The sequence below is a fragment of the Gavia stellata genome, chromosome 1 (genome assembly GCF_030936135.1).
Source record: "Gavia stellata isolate bGavSte3 chromosome 1, bGavSte3.hap2, whole genome shotgun sequence".
Taxonomy (NCBI): domain Eukaryota; kingdom Metazoa; phylum Chordata; class Aves; order Gaviiformes; family Gaviidae; genus Gavia; species Gavia stellata.
This window is the reverse complement of record NC_082594.1, coordinates 72,269,243-72,289,393: the sequence shown is the minus strand read 5'-3', so window position 1 is coordinate 72,289,393 and position 20,151 is coordinate 72,269,243. Positions and strand designations below refer to the sequence as shown.

General features: G+C 38.6%; 1 protein-coding gene across 1 annotated transcript in view; it reads left to right on the top strand.

Moving 5' to 3' along the window:
- The window catches only part of EIF5B (eukaryotic translation initiation factor 5B), a 37,692-nt gene that overhangs the window by 16,011 nt on the left and 1,530 nt on the right, over positions 1-20,151 (top strand). The window contains exons 5-23 of the mRNA XM_059826564.1: positions 165-385; positions 565-715; positions 2,261-2,356; positions 3,529-3,615; positions 5,486-5,575; positions 7,379-7,674; positions 8,304-8,411; positions 8,558-8,668; positions 9,545-9,612; positions 10,766-10,907; positions 12,370-12,501; positions 13,156-13,338; positions 13,469-13,630; positions 16,052-16,183; positions 17,464-17,595; positions 17,708-17,784; positions 17,906-18,070; positions 19,047-19,185; positions 19,794-19,955. Of these exons, the coding sequence (XP_059682547.1) occupies positions 165-385; positions 565-715; positions 2,261-2,356; positions 3,529-3,615; positions 5,486-5,575; positions 7,379-7,674; positions 8,304-8,411; positions 8,558-8,668; positions 9,545-9,612; positions 10,766-10,907; positions 12,370-12,501; positions 13,156-13,338; positions 13,469-13,630; positions 16,052-16,183; positions 17,464-17,595; positions 17,708-17,784; positions 17,906-18,070; positions 19,047-19,185; positions 19,794-19,955 (2,654 nt within the window). The remainder of the gene's footprint in view (positions 1-164; positions 386-564; positions 716-2,260; positions 2,357-3,528; positions 3,616-5,485; positions 5,576-7,378; positions 7,675-8,303; positions 8,412-8,557; positions 8,669-9,544; positions 9,613-10,765; positions 10,908-12,369; positions 12,502-13,155; positions 13,339-13,468; positions 13,631-16,051; positions 16,184-17,463; positions 17,596-17,707; positions 17,785-17,905; positions 18,071-19,046; positions 19,186-19,793; positions 19,956-20,151) is intronic.

The following is a 20,151-nucleotide window of genomic DNA, read 5'->3' as shown; positions in this document are numbered from 1 at the left end:
TAACTTAAGAGACAGTTTTATTTTTTTCCTTATGAAGTGCTTATGTAGTAGCCAGTCAAAATGTTCCTCATTTGGTATTATTTATCATATTTGAAACATTAATTGTATTTAGAGTATCTTTAAAATTTGAGGGATCTTTGAATGTATGCCTCTTCTTCCTGTAGCTGATGACAATGAAGGGGACAAAAAGAAAAAAGACAAGAAAAAAAAGAAAGGTGAGAAAGAAGAAAAAGAGAAAGAGAAGAAAAAGGGTCCCAGTAAAGCCACGGTTAAAGCTATGCAAGAAGCCTTGGCTAAAATGAAAGAGGAGGAGGAAAGGGCAAAAAGGGAGGAGGAAGAACGCATAAGACGACTGGAGGAACTAGAAGCGAAGCGCAAAGAGGAGGTACCATGTATCTTACTCTGAGGATAGAATAAGGGAGGGGGTAATCTTAACGTTCACCCTTGCTGGTGCAGTTGGTCAATGAGTCCTTAATATGTTTTCTCATCAATAGAATATACCCTTGGCGAGCTTTTGTGTAAAGCATGCTTTAAAATCTCTGCATGTTTTTAACCTTTTTCTAGGAACGATTAGAGCAAGAGAGGAAAGAAAGAAAGAAACAGAAGGAAAAAGAGAGGAAGGAGCGTTTGAAGAAGGAGGGAAAACTTTTAACAAAAGCTCAACGAGAAGCCAGAGCCAGAGCGGAGGCTACTCTTAAACTACTCCAAGCTCAGGGTAAGCAGTAAAGTTTAAAATAATAATAATTAAAAAAAAAAAAAAATTCATACCCCTTACTGCTCTGTGTTTGTTTTTTCTATCTGGAGCTAGGAGGGCAAATACGGAGTAATTCCATGTAAAGCTGCTCTGTTGTCAAGGAAAGCAGTGTGTGTGGCCCCCTCTTTTTTTAAGTCGGTTTAGATGTCTGTTTATTTTCAATTTACACTTTAAATATACAACTTTTTAATACATTCCACTTGTGGTTTAAAGATGTTAGTTATGGAACTTAAGAAAAAACATTTCTTTCCATTGCTTAGTCCAAAGTCCAGGAAAAGCAAATGGACTGTGCTGCAGGTCTTGTAAGACCAGTGATCTGGATTCTCTGGGATTAATTCATGTGCTGGCTTAAGCAAGGGCACTGTTTTGCCTCAAGTTAGCTAGTCCATGGGAACAGTATATTATCCTCTTGCATTTGCTTCAGGAAAAGGGTGTATAGAAACTTTCCTGCTTTTCCATCAAATATAATACATTTCCATTGCAATGAAGTAAATGTATCCAATGTATTGTAAGCCCATGTCCTAATTTGTTCCTGGTAACTTGCTTGTGGTTAAGGAAGTAAATGAATTCCTAAGGGCTAAGTATCCTTCTTTTTGTATTTGTAGAGAACACTATCTGACACTTTGCTGGTAGGTGGATGTGTAAGGGTAAGAATCTCTGTAGCTGGTAAATGTTCGGAGCTCTTAAACATACACAAAGGCCACTTCCTTCAGTTGTTTCTGTAGTTATTAGAATCCTTCTATTTGTGTGCTGCCACAGCTGGATTTTTGTCAAATCTGCACTCTAAATCACACAGTACCTTGAAGGAGTTTTGAGTGTTTCAGAAGGTGCAGCAGTAATTAAATTAATAATAATTTGTCTTTGCACCAAACTTCTGTTTTTAATTGAATCCTTTCTAATATTGCAGTGCTGTCTTTCTGGTGAGGTGAAGATGAAGCTGATGAATTGAACCTGGCATTATTTTAATACCTAAAAACATCTATGTTGTTAAAAAAAACAAACAAAAACCCCAACACTGAGCAAAAGGGAAAATACTATCTACTGAACAACCTTAAGCTTTTAGGAGCTGTGCCTCTTAACTGCTCCAGATTGTCTGACACTAGGATGACTGGCAGACTGGTTTTAAGTTAATTTTAGCATAGCAGACTTTAAATTGACATATGCTTGTTAAACTTGAGGTATGTGTGTTCATGGAATCCTATGTAAGTATGTGATAGCTTCAAACCTGGAGTCTTAGGATCAGATTGTTTTTTTGTTTTTTTTTTTTCCCTATTAGTAATTTAACTTTTTGAGAGCATTCAGAGTATCTGAAGAACTATACTTTGCTCAAGTTTTGCAGCTTTTGAAAATCAGACTTTTTAAAAAGATAAAATATGCATTGAACCTGCTTTCCACTCTCTCCCTTCCTCCACCTTGCAGTTCTGGAAAACGTGTTCTCATTTAAACCAAAGCTTATGTTTAGTAATTAAACACCTGGATTTTCTTGCTAACAATTTTTTTTTGCAGGTGTTGAAGTGCCATCCAAAGACTCTGTGCCAAAGAAGAGGCCAATATATGAAGACAAAAAGAAAAAGAAGCAGCAGCAGCCAGAAAATAAAGAAGGTGTGGTTTGCATATAGGGATACTTAATAGATTGGTCACATTTCCGGAAGTGTTTGTGGAATAAATTGGCTAATCCTAAACTAATTGCACTTCAGGGTGCCTGTGAGGTTTTGACACCCCTACCCCCACATGCAAGTGCTGATGTATTAGGATCCTAAAGTTGTTTTGAAGACTTCTCACTTAATCCTTTGTTTTACAATCTACTTGACACTTATTTTTTCCTAACCTGGCTATTTTCTTTAGAATTTCTAAATGTTGGAGATGTACAGAATGTAAAGGCCTTTTACAAATGTGAGGTTGAATGCTGTGTGTGCATATGTAGGTTAAACACAATGTAGTGTAAGTAATAATGACTTGTAATTAAGTCTAAGTTGATGTCCCAGGATGAAAGGGGATTGATCCTAATTTTAGTACTTTTAAGTTGGAGACAATTTTTTGTTGTTGTTGTTTGGTTTCTTGTATATAAAAAAAACCAGGTTTTGGTTTCCAAGGCATGAGTAGTTCAGAGAGCTTGCCTTTTTGAAAACTAGGAATTTATTGCACTAGTTAGACATAGAGTGAATGTGTCAGATTTTTTTACTTTTGTGCTTCATGGTTTTCCTGTGGGGGCATTACTGTGGCTCTTCTCAAGCCTATTCCTTAGTTTAAACAAAACAAAACCCCCTTGCATCAGTTTTTTTGTTATTTAGCTGGGGTTTTTAACATTTGACATGAGTTATGTGGCTGCTTGCTACTTAAGAAGGAGTGTGTGTGAAGAACTGAGAACAGTGGTTATTTGAATTGTATCAGTGATTTTTATTATTTTTTTAACATGGAACAATAGAGCAAAAATGGGTAGTTCATTAGTATTACTTCATTTTTCTTTTAAAGAAAGTGAGGTTTTTTAATGTTCAAAGGCAATGATAATCCTCTTAGCCAATAACTGACCTGTCACATAAATCTGTTTAACTGCTTAGAAAGCCAAATGTTTTTCAAATAAGCCACATGCTGTAACTTTTGTTTTAGCTCAGTAAGTGGGAGTTCGGTTAGTTTGGTATTAAATAAATTCAGATTTCGTTTACTTGTAACAGCACAACTTAAAAATAGACCTTAAATGTGAAGCTGTATGTCTAACTAAGTTGGCATGCACTTTGGAGGAATGTAGCAACCACTTTGCTTTCTTGCAATTTCAGAAAGCGTGGAGGTAACTTCCCCAGCTGAAGATGTTGTAGAACTGGAAACACCAGTAAAAGAAGAGACTCTTCTTCCAGTAGAGGCAGGTTAGTAGTAAAGCTAATAAAACACATAAGACTGTTTGGCAGTACTGCACGGTAGGTATCATACATTGTTGGATGGGGGCTGAGTGGCCATCCTTTCTTGAGGTAGTTGCTGTTTTTTTTTCTTTTCCTAAGGGAGGAACTGATAGAATTTTATGGAATAAAAAGGCATGAAGCTTCAGAATGAGACTGTAAAGGTCCCTTATTCTGGGTGAACTCCAGTGTTCAATTGGCTTAGGCAACTATCTCAAATAAGCGCATACAGTGCCTTATGATTAGCTCCCTTGACTTTTTATTTGCTTTCTAAAAGGCTGTTTTGTCAGTGGTTAGGTGGGGGTAGGGAGGAAATACGCTGCTTTTAGTATTGATACTGCGATAGTCACAGTGATTGTATTCTTGATTCCAAATGTCTTGCTTTCACAAGTGCTGAATGTAGTGGATATGGGTTAACTTGTGAAACTGAGTATCAGCATAGCAAGTGATTGTTGCCCTCATTTTTGCCTACACACAGTACTTGTCTTGGCAAAATCACATTGTACTGGACTTCTTCCTCAGCAAGGAGACTGTTTCATTTTTTTACCTTTATTCTTAAGTCAGACAAATACAAAATTTCCAGCTTTTTGAAAACAAAGCTAAATATGTACTCTAATTCTAGCTTGACTTATCTCTTGAAGGAGCAGTTCCATTGCCATAAAAGAGAAGGGCTCATAGAGAGAACATTAGTTCCCAGTTAATATTCTAGCAGTCTGGAACTTACACTTCATTTCAAAGAGCTGACATGACACTCCATGTGCTGCAGCATATATATTGTTTAATGTCTCTTTTGGAGAAAGTTAAAAGTTTGCATTTTTTCCATTTCTATTACTAAGAGCTGCAGTCTCTTTGTATGACTGAATTCCTGCAGGAATGAGTATATTTAATCACAGAATCACTAAGGTTGGAAAAGACCTGTAAGATCAAGTCCAACCATCAACCAACACCACCATGCCCATTAAACCATGTCCCGCAATGCCTCATCCACATGTTCCTTGAACACCTCCAGGGATGGTGACTCCACCACTTCCCTGGGAGGTTTATTCCAGTGTCTCACCATTCTCTCAGCAAAGAAATTTTTCCTAATACCCAATCTAAACCTCCCCTGGTGCAACTTGAGGCCATTTTCTCTTGTCCTGTCACTTGGGAGAAGAGGCCAACACCCATCTCTCTGCATTCCCCTTTCAGGTAGTTGTAGAGAGTGATGAGGTCTCCCCTCAGCCTCCTCTTCTCTGGGCTAAACAACCCCAGTTCCCTCAGCTGCTCCTCATAAGACTTGTGCTCCAGACCCCTCACCAGCTTCATCGCCCTTCTCTGGACACGCTCCAGAATGCTTCTGGAATCCATGGTATAATTATGTTAAAGCACCTGGAGTCCTAAAATAGCACTTTTTATAGACAATTTGTTATTTTCCCCCTAATTAAAATGAATACTGTAACCCAACTTGTTTTCTTGTTTTTCTGTCACTTTTTTACACTTGGCTAACTGCTAATTCGGCAGCTCCTTTCAAGGAACGTGGTTGTGGTAGAGGTTTGTATGGCTTGCATTATGCAGGCATTTGCATGATATGCAGACAGGAACTAGGTGAGTAGTTTAGCTGTGTCTTCCAAAAATATATTTTGCTAGGCAAAGATGCTAGCACTATAAGATTTTTGTGGAGAGAACTGCAGATTATTTCTTAAGTATGCAGCGTTTTCTGTTTAGGGAACATGGAAATAATTTGGTAGAATTCTGGTAGCAGCAAACTTGTAAGTTTCAGTTGTCAATATGTCAAAGGAAGGGGCATCTAAAAATGTAAGCTGCTGGGCTGTTTCTTTTCCTTTAATGTTGGTTTTCTTAGTTTCAGAAGAAAAGGAGGAAGAAGAAGAAACGGAAGATGCAGGTTTGGATGACTGGGAAGCTATGGTTAGTGATGAAGATGGAGAGAAAGGTGGGCATGTAAATTTCTTCGGGCTGAGGTTTTTTTTGTTTCTGTAGAAAACAATATTATATTTAGATTCTGCCCTGTTAGATACATTTTCAGGCAAGTGTGATAAATAGATATAAGATCATCTTCTCAAAGGCAGAGCTTTCAGAAACTCCATAAATACTGCTCAAGACGACCCTTTGGAAATACTCATATGTGCAGTTATCACCTGAAATAAATCAGTTGGAATTTTTTCATTTTTATGGGAGTAAAAATCCTCTCCTCTTAATATATGCTTAAACCACCTCTGGGAGTTTAGGGTAACCTTTTACCTGGTACTGTATTTCTCTAGTAACCATTCTAAAGCCGTAACAGTTTTACTACACAAATCTGGTAATACCTAGGAGAGTAACTTTGAGACAAGTTCTCAAAGAAGTGGGGGACTAAGATGGTGTGAAGGTTAGTGTGCATGCATTATAGTAAGTTCCAGATACCTTCTCTCATCTGCTTCTTTGAGAGGCAGGTGTGGAAGAAAAGGAAGAATTGCCAGAACATTCATATTCCTGCGTGTATATGCCAAAGCCCATATTCTGTCTGCGTCCAACAGCAATGTTTATGGGGAAGTTGAGCTGTGCAAGAATGAAGGGATAACTTCTCAGGTGTTTTCTTCCAGTGGTGGAGAAAGCCATATTGCTGTGAGTCTTCCTGAACAGGAGTTGATCACTGTTCTTAGCACTTCCGTGATGTGTCTTCGTTCTTTCTTGAGATCAAAGACTATTCATCAAGTATTTTTTTACTTGCTCAGCCCTATACTTCTGGCACCTGTGCTTTCAAGTGTAATATTCTAGATACATATATGTACAGCAGTATGGATTTTATTTTAGCACAAGTGTGTGTTTCTATGGTGCTGGACTGTTCTACTTGAAGTACTAAGGGCTGCTCACCTCCTTGAAAGTCTGTTTTAGTCTGTTGCCACTGTCCTGGGGAGAATGTCACATCCTACTTCTTGCTGCTTGGATTTGAAGGTTCTGCCAATGTGATCCACAGAAAGAGCCTTCCTAGGAATTAGATTTAGTGTATTACTAAGCTGATGGACTTTCAGCATAGCAAGAAAACATAACTAATCTCTAAGAGCAGTGAGCCTCCTAGCAGCTCTGTAAGGAAGAGAATGCATGGCTTTAAAGTGTTCATTAGCTTGTCTCTTATGATTTTGCAAGTATGATAAATGGGAAGCTTTCAAAGAAAGAAAATTACTTTTTAATAGGTTTGTTTTTTGTTTACTGAAGAATTCCTTTGAAAAACTATTAATCTTCTGTGAACAGTCTAGGAAAACCTTAAGATGAGACTTTTAAAGATGTAGAAGAGACCATTTTTTCTGATTGTTACTTCTGCTTAAGTGTGCATTCCTGATCAGTAATACACAGGATCCATATTGTGTTGAATTTAGAGGATTTTGGCTTTCTGTTTAAAGGTGTTAGTGCATTCCTTCCTTTATGAAATGCACACAGCTTTAAAGAATGTCACTTGATCTGAACATTTGCAAATGATGTCAAGCATAAGTGTGCTGATACTATCATTCCTCCGCCCACCCCAAACTCACTCTGCTTGCACAGATTCTGAACACAAGTCAGCAGCTCTGAACATGAAACACTTTTTTTTATTGAAAGTTGAAAAATTATCTTGACCAGCACTTCTTGAATGGAACCTACTCTCAGTCCTCACTCATCTACAGTAGTCTCTCTTTGGCTTTTTGTTGCCCTCTCCCCCATAAGTGTGAATTTAATACAGAATTTTTACTTTAGATTTTGAGTTTTTTTTTTTTGACAGAGAGCAAGCCTGTCCACATTGAAGTCAAAGAACAAAATGAAGTGGATGAGGAAGAGGAGGAGGAAGAAGATGAGGAGGAAGAGGAAGAAGAGAGTGAAGAATCTGAAGATAGTGAAGGAAGTGAAGATGAGGATGAGAAGACTTCAGATGAGAAAGAGGCAGACTCCCAAGCTATTGGAAAACAATCTGTGGAAAAAAAGCCCAGCAAGGAAATTAGTTCTGATTCTGAGTATGACTCTGATGATGACCGCACTAAGGAAGAGCGTGCTTATGACAAAGCTAAACGGAGAATTGAGGTATTGAGATACAGCTTTATTTGAACAGCTGGACTCTTGTGTTGTGTAAGAAACAACTTAATCTTGAGTTCATTGAAAGGCCTTTTAACCATATTTGTCAAAATGATGGCTGTGTCATGACTAATATTTAGGCAGGTCCAGAAAAAAACCTGGTTTTGCCTGAAGCTCAAGTATTTGATTTTAGACAACTTGATCACAAAGAATGTGTGCTTCAGTGTCATTCCCCTCCACCTCTCCCCCTTCTGGAGAAGAAGAGGCTTTTATATTTTACAGATAGATATTTCAGAGTTTTAAAAGATGTATTTCTGAACTGTTCAACATTTTTGTGGCTGCTAATGTCCTTGGTTTCCTTACCCAAGATGATGCTTCAGAATACACCATCAACGAAGCTACATGTTAGTGGATATAATAACTTAGCCTACTAGACTGTAACCAAAACCAAAAAACAAACAAAAACTTAACTGTTAGTTGTAAATTTTTGATTTGCCAAGAGGGATGACAGACCTTGAATTGCCTTGAAAATTTAAGCCCCACAGTTAACTCTGTTTTATGTATGTGTGTAATCAAGTCAAGAGGTGAGCTGTGGTTTTTGATTTATACATATCAATTTTTATGTGTCTTTTACATAGAAGCGACGAGCTGAAAACAGCAAAAATATGAACACTGAAAAGCTCAGAGCACCAGTTATCTGTGTCCTGGGGCATGTAGACACAGGCAAGACCAAAATTTTAGATAAGGTAAGATGTGGAATGTGAAGGCACTGTCTGTGCATCTTGTTTATGCATGTGGTTTTTTTGGTTGAAAATAGAAGGAATTAAAGCGTACTCAGAGATTACTTTAACCTCTTATATGTAAGTATTTCTGGTCTTTTTTTTGGCTTTAGCTCCGCCATACTCATGTACAGGACAGTGAAGCTGGTGGCATCACTCAGCAGATCGGTGCGACTAATGTTCCCCTTGAAGCTATTAATGAACAAACTAAGATGGTGAAAAATGTAAGTTATAGCAATTCAAAGACTGTTTTTTAAAAAACATGAAATGTAAACTAGTTAAGGCCTTGTGAGATTTCCCGCCATGAGCAGATGTACTTTTCCCCCCTTCTCTAATATTGGGGTTGATTGTTTTTTAATTCCTATCCTCCCCACCCTCCACACCCCCTTGCAAAGGGGAGGCTGTCTTATTTTTTATTTTAGTTTATATATTTGGTTTCAGTTAAAGTATTGCCACTTCTTCAGAAAAATACACAAATACTGCTTACTCTTTTCTGGACAGTACACATGTACATAGACTGCTTATTTGTCAATGCTTTGATTGTAAACTGAGCCTTTTGAAACTTGCTGAGTATATTTTCTGTTAAAAACTTACCTTTTTACTGTGTGTGCTAAAATTGGGCCAGTTCCTGGGTGATGAGTTTTATTGTGTTACAGAAGTAGTAACTGTTCTGTACTACTTGTTTTGGATACTATATCCTATTTTGCTTGTAGCAGCTGACTGAAAAACCTTGGTAGTGATGGCTTTTTCCAAGATTTTACTCAATTTATTAAAAATGTATAGTCAATGGAGAGGAGGAAATGCTCAAGACAAGGTTGATAAATCTCACTAGCCTGAACTATTGTTTCCTCTGTAGGCTGCCTTGTCTTACAAATTTTAGCTGAGCTTATGGTTGCTTGATACCTAAGAGAATGTGCTGCATCATTTTTTTAATATTGACATGAGCTTTGACTGATTTGGTTTATGGAGGGTGCTGGCCTTTCTTAAAATACATATCTGTATTTTTTTTGAGTTAAGGTTGTCAGTGATGCTGCCAGTTCTTAGCATTTTTTTTCTTACTGTGTAATCTTTACCAGATGGCTAATATTTTGAAATGTTAGTTTGACAGAGAGAACATAAGAATTCCAGGTATGCTGATAATCGACACTCCAGGACATGAGTCTTTCAGGTAATGTTTACTCACAATGTAGTACTTCCCAGAAGTGATGGCTTATATCTGTCTATATAACTACTTTATGTCTGGATATATTTTTAACGAAGTGCTTGGTCTTTGCCTAATCCTTTGTGTTTCTTCTCACTTTAGGTTTCTTTTTTCTTTAAAGTAGAGGAATAAGTGGATTTGCTTACTTTGCAGGTGCTTTTTATATCTGGTTAATTGCTGGCCTTCTATATCCTGTCTTCATGCCAGTTGAGCCATGAATATCTGAAAAAGCATGTAAATAACTTTTTTTCTCAATAGTCAGTGTAAGAGGAAAGATGGAAGCAGGAAGCTAGCTGGAGAAGAAAGGGTGAGAATTTCAGGTGACCTAAGTACCCTGCTATGACAAATTAAAACTTCTGTCCTAGCCTCCAGTTCATAGTGTCCCAGGTAAGGGACTGAGTTAGTAAGACTGGAAGCTACCAATTGCACAGGTCAGCTGACTCTTAGCAGAGATCATATGCTGTCTAGGAACACCAGTGGCATTCAGGCAAGCCACTAAATCAACTTTAAGGTTTAAAACATGGCATGCACAACTGTACTCACTGAGGTAGCGCTCAGGTGAAATCCTCAAACAGAAGGATTAAGACTGATGTGACATTCTTAAACCTTTGCAAGCATTGAAATGCCAGGTCTTAGGGCACTTAGTAGTGTTCTGATCAGTTCCTTGGCATCATACCACTTAGAGCTCTTGATCTTCTAGCCAGGTTTTTTTTGACACCAAAGATGTCTGATAATCTTAGTGTTTATGTAGTGTTGTATAATGAACTGTCTTGTTCAGATTTTGCACTCCTGTATTTCACTGTAACCTCAATTCTCACTCAGAAAAAATCAGAACATATCTTAACTTGTAAAAATATATAATAATAGGAAAACTCTTGGGAAAATAAGTTTCTTATTTTTGCTTACAGATTGTTATATTCTATTTAAATGGAATTTACACAGAGTGATTTGAATATTTTTTTATATAGTTTATATTTCTGAGGGAAAAATAACTACTTGATCAGCTTTAGTTTTTTGTTGGTCAAAGTAAGTTTGACATTGTATTTGGTGTTTTTATTAAAGTTCTGTTACTACATGACTGATTTTTTTTTTGCCTTTTTTTCCTCTTTTAATGCCACAGTAATCTAAGAAATAGAGGAAGCTCACTTTGTGATATTGCTATACTTGTAGTTGACATCATGCATGGTTTGGAGCCACAGACAATTGAATCAATAAATCTGTTGAAATCTAAGAAATGCCCCTTTATAGTAGCTCTCAATAAGGTAAGATGGCTTTTTACTCTAATGGTGTGTTTTTATACTCTAATGGTAATGTCTAATCTCACAATTTCCTGTTTTCTTCCATGAACTTGAATTGTTTGTGTGAAGTCTGAAGCAGTGCTTCTTAGCTCCTCTCTGTTGCATTTTTCATGTCCTTGATACCCCAATGGCTTTACAGGAGCTTTGCAGAACAATCTATCAGTTCTTTTCAGAGTCCCTACTGATAAGTTTCTTTACCTTATGTAACTTCAGTATATGGTTCATACTTCTGGCAGTTGTACTTAAGTTGTGGTTTTTTTTCCTTGCACCTGCTTATATGGATTTGTGTGCATTTTCTGATAAAATTGAAAGACAAGTTTCACGTTAAAGTCCTACTTTATTTTAGCTGCTGATATACTTGTCTGTCTTGAAGACAAGCTGGCTTTTAAGCTCATGGAACAGTAATATGTTGGTCATTGGTGGAAAGTATTTCAGGCTCTGCAATATTAGATGGTAAAGCCAGTTGTTTTCAGCCTTGTTTTTAGAAATTCTATGCGTGAGAAATTATACGGGCTGTTTGTGATGACTTACATGAATTATAATAAGGAAATTATTCGTGTCCAATGACTTTGGATGTTATCTGACATGCTGACAGAGAACTTACAGAAGGGTATTCGTATGCAGTGTAAAAATTGCAGTACACTTTAAAAAATGAAATTAGTATTAAGACTGAAGGTGGTTGGAACTTAGGAGGCCGTTATCTCATTGCTGAAAACAGCTGCTTTTTTAAAAACACTATTGGATGAAGAGGTGTTAAGGCCTACAGTGAGCCTGAGATTAAATAGCCAAAAGTTCTTGCATTTCAGGTTATAGTTCTGTCATTTGACCAGGTTATAATCAATTTTCTAAAGATGTAGTTTTGATTTATACAGCAAATGTAATAGTTTCTTGGACTAAGTCCATCCTGCTTTGAAAAATTACTTAGGGAAGTATTTTTGAAGTATGCAGTCGTGTCTCTTGAACAAACCCCCTGTGATCCCTCCTCTGTAACAACATGGGAAAGGGTCCGAATTCATCAGTAAGTTTTAAAAGTTCTTTGTAAAACTATACAGTTTCTTTTCAGAAAAAAACCACTTCATTTTTTTGTGCATGTGAAGCTATACATGGGTCTCTTCTTCTGAATGTTTTACCTTAAACTTGTTGTAATTAATGTGTATAAACTTTTCCCATATGAACCTAGATTATTACAGCTGGAATTTTTAAAACCTGAAGTAGTATTGCTATCATGAAATACTGTCCGACATTGGGTAAATACATAAGCAGAGATAAATATGGCACCTAAGCAAATAAGATTTAATTTGATTACTGGAGCAAATAGATGGTTAGCTATGTTGGCTGGTAAAGTATTTATCACAGATGATGTGGCGTAAGCATGACGATGCCCTTTAGTAAGCTGCATAAGATGACATATTACTGTGTTTTCAAGATTGATAGGTTATATGACTGGAAAAAAAGTCCAGATACAGATGTAGCTGTCACCTTAAAGAAGCAGAAAAAGAATACGAAAGATGAATTTGAAGAACGTGCAAAAGCTATCATAGTGGAATTTGCAAAACAGGTAGGCTGGAATAGTCAAGGTTCTTTGGTTAACAAAAGTGATAGTAAAGATGGTGGGTGGGTGGTGTGGTTTGTGTGTGTGGTTTTTGTGTGGTCGTTTTTTCTTTCCACAAAACAACATGGAATATCAAGAAAACTGTTGCATCTCTTCTGACACGTTGGTGTTTACCTCTCCATAAACCAAATTTTGTTGTTGTTAAATTAATCTCTTTTAACTGCTCCATCCTTAGAGTGCTAGTTTGGAGAAAAGTAGCAGCTAATTGCTGTTGTGCGGTCAGTGCAGTCATGAATAGCAGATTAAGTTTTCTGTCCCTATTCTTTCTGTCTTTGGGAATTGCCTGAGAGAATCCCATCTGTCTCTTGTTCCCTTGGATTCTGGCAGGGCATGAATCGCATCAATTCTGGGACCTTCTGTTGGTGACATACAATGCTGTCTAGAAGCTAGCAGTGGTAATGAGCTTTGTAGAGTTATCCCATACTGCTTCCAAGTGTGGGTTGAGGCTTCATGTTCCATAGCACACTGTCAGTAACAACATTTTTTTTTTTTAAATTGGGATTTAAAAAATGCAATAGTAATTGACTGGGGTTGAATGCGGCTGTTAATACTGATGTGTGTATGTATTTTTCCCTATGTAACTATTAATCCTGATTCCAGGGCTTGAATGCTGCCTTGTTTTATGAGAATAAGGATCCCCGCACTTTTGTTTCTCTTGTACCTACCTCTGCTCACACAGGGGATGGCATGGGAAGTCTGATAGCTCTTCTTGTTGAGCTAACACAAACTATGCTGACCAAGAGATTGGCTGAGTGTCAGGAGCTGAGAGCTCAAGTCATGGAGGTAATTCAGCAGCTGTTCTTTGAAATTAATCTAGAAATTTCTCTCTTCCCTGCCCCCTTCTTCCTGGTAAAAAAGAGTGTGTTTTAAGTGCTTAAATAGGGAGTAACCCTTTTTTTCTCCTTTCATTCAGGTTAAAGCACTGCCAGGCATGGGCACTACCATAGATGTTATTTTGATTAATGGACGCCTGAAAGAAGGAGACACCATTATTGTTCCTGGGGTAGAAGGTCCTATAGTAACTCAGATTAGAGGTCTTTTGCTACCTCCTCCTATGAAGGAGCTACGAGTTAAGGTATGGAAACTGGTTAGCATATTGACATTTAGAGAAGATTTAGAACCAGAAAAAAAACTAATCACATTTTATAAAAAATGAGAGTGTAGTAGAATGCAGTTATATTAGCAGTATCTAAGGATGACTTAAAGGGGAAGATGATGCACATCTAGTGTTTTTGTGAATGTACTTGTATATACCTGTTGATGTGTCTGTTATAACAGTGGCAAAGGCAAGGATCAAGGAGGTGCCCTGCAGTATTAAGATGTGTATGCTTTAATAAGGGATTCAAGCATGTGACTACATGTGAGAGGGAGGTACCCATCTTAAATGGAAACTGGAGTGTACTAGTACAGTGACGTCTGAGTTAAAGTATGTATTATTAGTAAAGTGGGTTTTTAATAACAAAAGTCATGTACGCTTTGATTTGAGAAAAGTGAACAGGTGAGTTTCTAGGACTAGTTGGTGAGTGGCGATGACCAGGACCTCTGCAGAATCTGCAGCTTTGTAATTTTCAAGAGTTGTTGGAGGTTTTGCTGCCCTCGTCTTAATAAGCTGAGGAGAGACACTGAATTTGAGATCCTGCCTGTATTCCCTTCCATGAAAGGTCGAGGAGACCCACAGAAGGCTATAAATACATTGATACATACATTAATATTAAGACATACAACTCAAATATGATGAAGAGAGCTGCTCTGATTTTCCTGTTTAAAAGGGAAGGAATTGGTGTCTGCACAGATTTTGCTTAAGGCAAAGAAAACCATCCTGGGTGAATGTAATAGGACAGGCCTTAAAGGTTTGGTTTAGAGGTGGAAAACTAGTGTTGGGGTCCTAATCTAAGGCCATAACAGTTGTGGTGGTGTTAATTTCACTGGAGAACTGTGTCCCTGCAGGCCACTGTAGTCCTCAGTGTTTAATCTAGTTCTTTCCTGCTAACTTAGATGCTCTTGTAAAGTAGTACTAGTAATTGCTGGACCTGGGTTGACACTGGTGTTCTCTTTCTGCCATGGTGATCCTCTGTTGTGAGACCGTTGTGGCCTCAGAGGTGCTGAAGGATGGAGTATTCACATTGAGGTGGGATCTGAGTGAGGCCTTCTTGGCCTGCTTTAAATAAGAAGACAAGAGCCACTCTTTCCACTTGTGTGTACCTCAGTCTAATACACCCGCGGGACAGGACAGTTGCCTTGAAGAATCTAAGTCAGGCTTCCTGCTTGGGAGTGCAGCTTTACATTAATAACTTGATAATGGCTAGGGAGTGGCAAAAGGAAAATTGATGTTTATGCTTAGGTTATGTTTTCTGCTTTGCTGGAAGCTGTTGAATATCTCTACCATGAGGAATGAATTGAAAGCATTTCCCTCTATTTGCTTCCCTTTATTTAAAGCAGAATATAAATTGGTGTGTGAAACTCTTATGAGACTGAACGGCTTTTTTTGTGGGACTGAATAGCAATGTAACAGATCACAGGTTCCCATCAACAAGACCTTCAGATGAGTTTCTGGACTTTGGTGGGAGATGGAGTATACGGTACCAGCACCAAGATGAAGAACACTGGATTTGGGAACCTTTAGCTGGTGAAGTGAATCTAGGGGAGCTGGGTTTTTTTTTTGAAGCAGGCAATGAGGATACATTTCAATTCAGCCTGTCCATGGGGAATTGTCATTCTTGAAACAAGATGCAAAATTTTGGGGTGGAGAGCTAAAGAATATAGGCTTGAAGGAACAAAGTGCTTACTGAGGAAGGAAGCTGCCTTGCAGTTTCAAGAAAAGGATGGGATATCTCCTAAGAAAAAGAAATGAAGAAATAAACCAGAAAATCCCTCCAACACTGATTTAAAGGTCTTCAGAAATAACTGCTTCAGTGATGCCTTAGAGCCATGCTCTGAGTGGGGAGAGATCTTCAGGTTCCCCTGACTGGGGAGGAGCACCTGGGAAATGGAGCATGGAACTGTGTACATGAGAAGGCTGGATGGGAAGCCTCCAGTGGGAGAATGAGACAGTTCTTCCTGCACAGAGCCTTGGGCTGTATCACTAAGCTTTAGTGCTTTAGCTGAGCTGTTGGCATCTTCCCCTTACTTCCCTATGGGGCTGAATTTGTGGGGTTTTTTTAGTGAGCGGCTGCCTATCATTGCTTGCTCTTTTCTAGGATATATTCCTTTTTTGCTGCCTTCTCTGTTTTTAGATGATTCTCTCTGCCCTACCCACCTTGGTGCAGAGGGTGTGGTTGGGAAGGTATCTGATGGGAGAGGAGTATGCAGACTGAAACGTGCATGCCAGGAATGCAAAGTAGAGAAAATCACCGATGAAAGATGGGAGCTGCTGGACTTCCCTGTCATGCTATCTGCTGTGCTTGCTGATGGCAAGTTCTTCAGCTGCTCAGCACTACTTTGTGTTGCTGCGTAGTATCTACGTGAACTCTTTGCTATTGTGTATTCTCCTTTTCAGAACCAGTATGAAAAGCACAAAGAGGTCATCGCTGCTCAAGGTGTGAAGATTCTTGGGAAAGATTTGGAAAAAACATTGGCTGGTTTGCCATTGCTTGTAGCTTATAAAGAGGATGAAGTCCCGGTACTCAAGGTGAGATGGCTAATCTTGAAATAAGACACTTAAACTGAGGGTAGCTGAGTTCTCTGGTGATGAATCTCATTCAGATGTTGAGAGCTTGGTATGCAAGTAACATGGTTTTTTTGGTTGCATTTTAATAACTGTTAACAATAACATGCTGTAGCCTGTGTCCATGCGAAGCATTAGTGTGGTGATGTTTTTAGTATCTTGACCCTTAGCTTTTCCCTGATACTTTGCTGGGGTGTCTCTGCTGGTAGAATAAGGTTTGAAAACAAGTATCATAGCATAGTTTGACTATATGTTAATTACTGATTTGGTATTTGTAGTCATTTATGCATAGATTTCAATTAAATTATATTAGGCAAATATCTGCTAGTGGAATTCTTCAAACTAGCATAATTGCAAAACTGATTTAAGACTTCTGTAGTAAATGTCTGTTGTGATTTATGCTTTAAAAATGGCAGAGGAAAGAATGTAGCTGTCTTAAAACCCAAATTGAGATGAGGTGCTCCTGTTCTCCAAAGTCAGGAAGTTAGTTTAAAAAGGAAACTCACATGTTGATAGTTTACTTCTAACCATAGTTTTACTTTAGCCTTCTGTCTATTTATCTTTGCCTCTAAAGGGAGATTAATCTTTCATGTCCTCCAATAGAGACTTTGTTTCTGGGTATGTATGAGTATGTATGTAAAGTGTACTAGTAGTAGATGTGTGAGGGCCTAAACTAAATGGCAACACCCATTCATGTGGCAGAGGAGAAGACTGCGTTTAAAAGGCATGGGCTCTTAAAAAATGTTAACTTCTCTGAAAGCAGCAAAATGGCCTTGCTCTTTTATCCTCTGTTTTGTACCTAGGTCTAAAGAGCATTCAGAACCCTTTCCAGCTCATGGTTTTAGGAGTGTCTGCTTTTATTGTTGATCCTCAGTTAGGCAGCCAAAGATACTGCCACACGCTGTGGGGGTGTGTTCACTCAGTCTTGCCAGTAGAAACCTACAGTGCTGGGGAGAGCAATGTGTAGTCTGCAGAGAAATGCCAAGATGGGCATCTGCTTTGTGTTACATGATCACCTTCTTGCAAAATCATCAAGTCTAGTTCAGTACCGACTTCTCCAATGGCAGAAACAAACAGCAGTATATCACAGGGCCGTGCATGACCTATACTGCAAGTCTGTAAGATGGTACCCATCGGTACGGCTGTCACATAATTTCAACAGCTCATGAACAGAAAGATTCTGTACCCCGAGGCATAATAGCAATAGAACTAAAACTTGCTTTTTTCCTTCTTTTTTTCTGAAGGATGAACTAATACATGAACTGAAGCAAACACTGAATGCAATCAAATTAGAAGAGAAAGGTGTTTATGTCCAGGCTTCTACTTTAGGCTCTTTAGAAGCATTACTTGAATTTCTTAAAACATCAGAAGTGCCAGTAAGTACTGCTGTGCTGTACCTGATGTTGTTGTTTCTACTTTTTAGTTGATAACTACTTCCTTTTGACTCAGAGATTAACGACTGATTCACATGGCTTTCTTTCTCAACAGTATTCAGGAATTAATATAGGTCCTGTCCATAAAAAAGACGTTATGAAGGCATCAGTTATGTTGGAGCATGACCCACAGTAAGTAACTTCTTTGCTTTACTATGTTGATAAATGCTTGGTGGTGTTTCAGGAAGGCCCCCTCCTCAGCTCTGCTTCTGTGGTCTGTCTAGTAAACAGTTTGACTTATTTTTACTTACAGGTATGCAGTCATTCTGGCATTTGATGTGAGGATTGAACGTGATGCACAGGAAATGGCTGATAGTTTAGGAGTTCGAATTTTTAGTGCTGAAATAATTTATCACTTATTTGATGCCTTCACAAAATATAGGCAAGACTACAAAAAACAGAAACAAGAGGAATTCAAGTAAGTAAGAGCAATCCTATTCTGGATGCTTCCCAAATAACAATGTCTCTAATTGTTTTATTATGAATGAAATTGCATTTAACTTCTTGTTTCCATATTATTATTTAGCATGTAGTTCTAATGGGAAGGAAGGAGAGGAGGAAGAGGATAGGACAATAAATTGGTAGTTTTCAAGAATTCAGTACTCCAGTCTAATTGTTTACACCTGGGATTAGGCTTAGGGTGAGAGTTGTGAGGCAGTTATAAGATTTAGCTAAAACTATCATGTAAGGTGCAGTGTCCTTAAGGTTTGCTTTGTATACCTGGCTTCTGTTCCTAGTTTGTGACAGATGGGTTAGTCTTGCAGAGTTAAGGAAGCAAAACTAAAGGGATTGGGATTCTGTTGTTTCATATTTATACAATTCCAGTGCACAGGGCTTAATTCTGACTGCAGTAACGTGAATGTGCAATCATTTAAGAATTTATCGGGACCCCAAATTAATTTTTGGAATCTTTGTCATTGGCTGATCCACAGTGAAGTAAGGACAGACAAAATAAATGAAAATGTATTTCATTTCATATTGATCCTGATTTGAGTTTGTATACCTCAGCATTTAAACATTTGTTCACTTTACAAACAAAAATCTTGGCTTTTTGGAGTCCCTGTGATGGGTTGAGGCAATAATATTTCTATTCCTATGCTCTTCTGAGACTGTAATTATACTGTAAAATTACTGTTCCTTTGGTCTTGGTCTTAGTTGGCTGCCCAAGCCAGTCAAAATAAAATCCCTGCCAGCCATGCTTGATTATTGCTCCCTGTAGTTCCTGAAAATCAAGCATTGACTAGAATTAGCAAGATTGGAAAAGAGTTTTTTCCCCCGCTTGACTTCTCCCCAAGTGACACTCCTTGAATAAATGCCCAAGAAGTGTGGGAGAGGGCAGAACTGTTAATGTTGTGTACGCTATTTCAAAATGCCTTTTCTTTGTCATCTTCCAGGCATATAGCAGTATTTCCTTGCAAGATGAAAATACTTCCTCAGTTTATTTTCAACTCTCGTGACCCAATAGTGATGGGTGTAGTTGTGGAGGCTGGCCAGGTGAAGCAGGGGACTCCCATGTGTGTACCTAGCAAAAACGTAAGTAAGCGCCTCGTCCCAGCACGTGTTTGATCTACCTGGTAGTTCCTGGGATGATGCACCAGGAAATGCTTGTGTGTTATTCCCCAGTGTACTGAGTTTTGGTAGGAGAAGAGATTCAGACTTTTAGATTGAGTCCCTTTCCTGGTGGTCTTACCATTCTCTGCTGGAACTCTGCTGAGCCCTGCAGCAGGGCACAGTCTCCTGACTGCCACAGGGCCCTGCCAGGAAGCGTGGCTAGAGGGTATCTGTCCGACAACCTCCCTTCCTCCCCTGCTGAAATTTCTGTATTGTGATATAAAGTAACGAGCAAAAATGTAATTCCTGGTAGCTAGTAAGGGGGGAAGTCAACTCCTGACATCTTATGGGAAGACAAATTGATATCCCAGATGGATATGGGTGGAACCGTGGATGGTTTGATGTCGCTGCCCTTTTTAGTACCATGCGCTTAAGGCACAGCATGTATTGCTTTGCCAGTTCCGAGGTGGCTGCTCCGATAGTGCAGTACCTCATATGAGCAAGTCTGTATATGTAAACAGGAATTTAGAGAAGAGTGTGTGCACAGAGGTTTTGTGGATGTGTATTACAGCTTCTTCATTGTGTTACAGTTTGTTGAAATTGGCATAGTTACAAGTATTGAAATAAACCATAAGCCAGTGGAGGTTGCAAAAAAAGGCCAAGAAGTATGTGTTAAAATAGAACCTATTCCTGGTGAATCACCTAAAATGTACGGACGACATTTTGAAGCAACAGATATCCTCGTCAGTAAGGTAAAAGCAATCTGCATTTTTTGGAGGGGGTTACGACATAGTGGTAGCTTGTGTGAAGTGGAAAAGTTGCATGAAGCCTGAAAAACACACACTGGGAACCTTCCATCAGAGACCAACAGACACCTGAAATGGTTCGTGTGTGGCATTGTTCAGCTGAGTTTCTCTGTAGCCTTGTTTTGAGGTTTGTAGTAGTGCC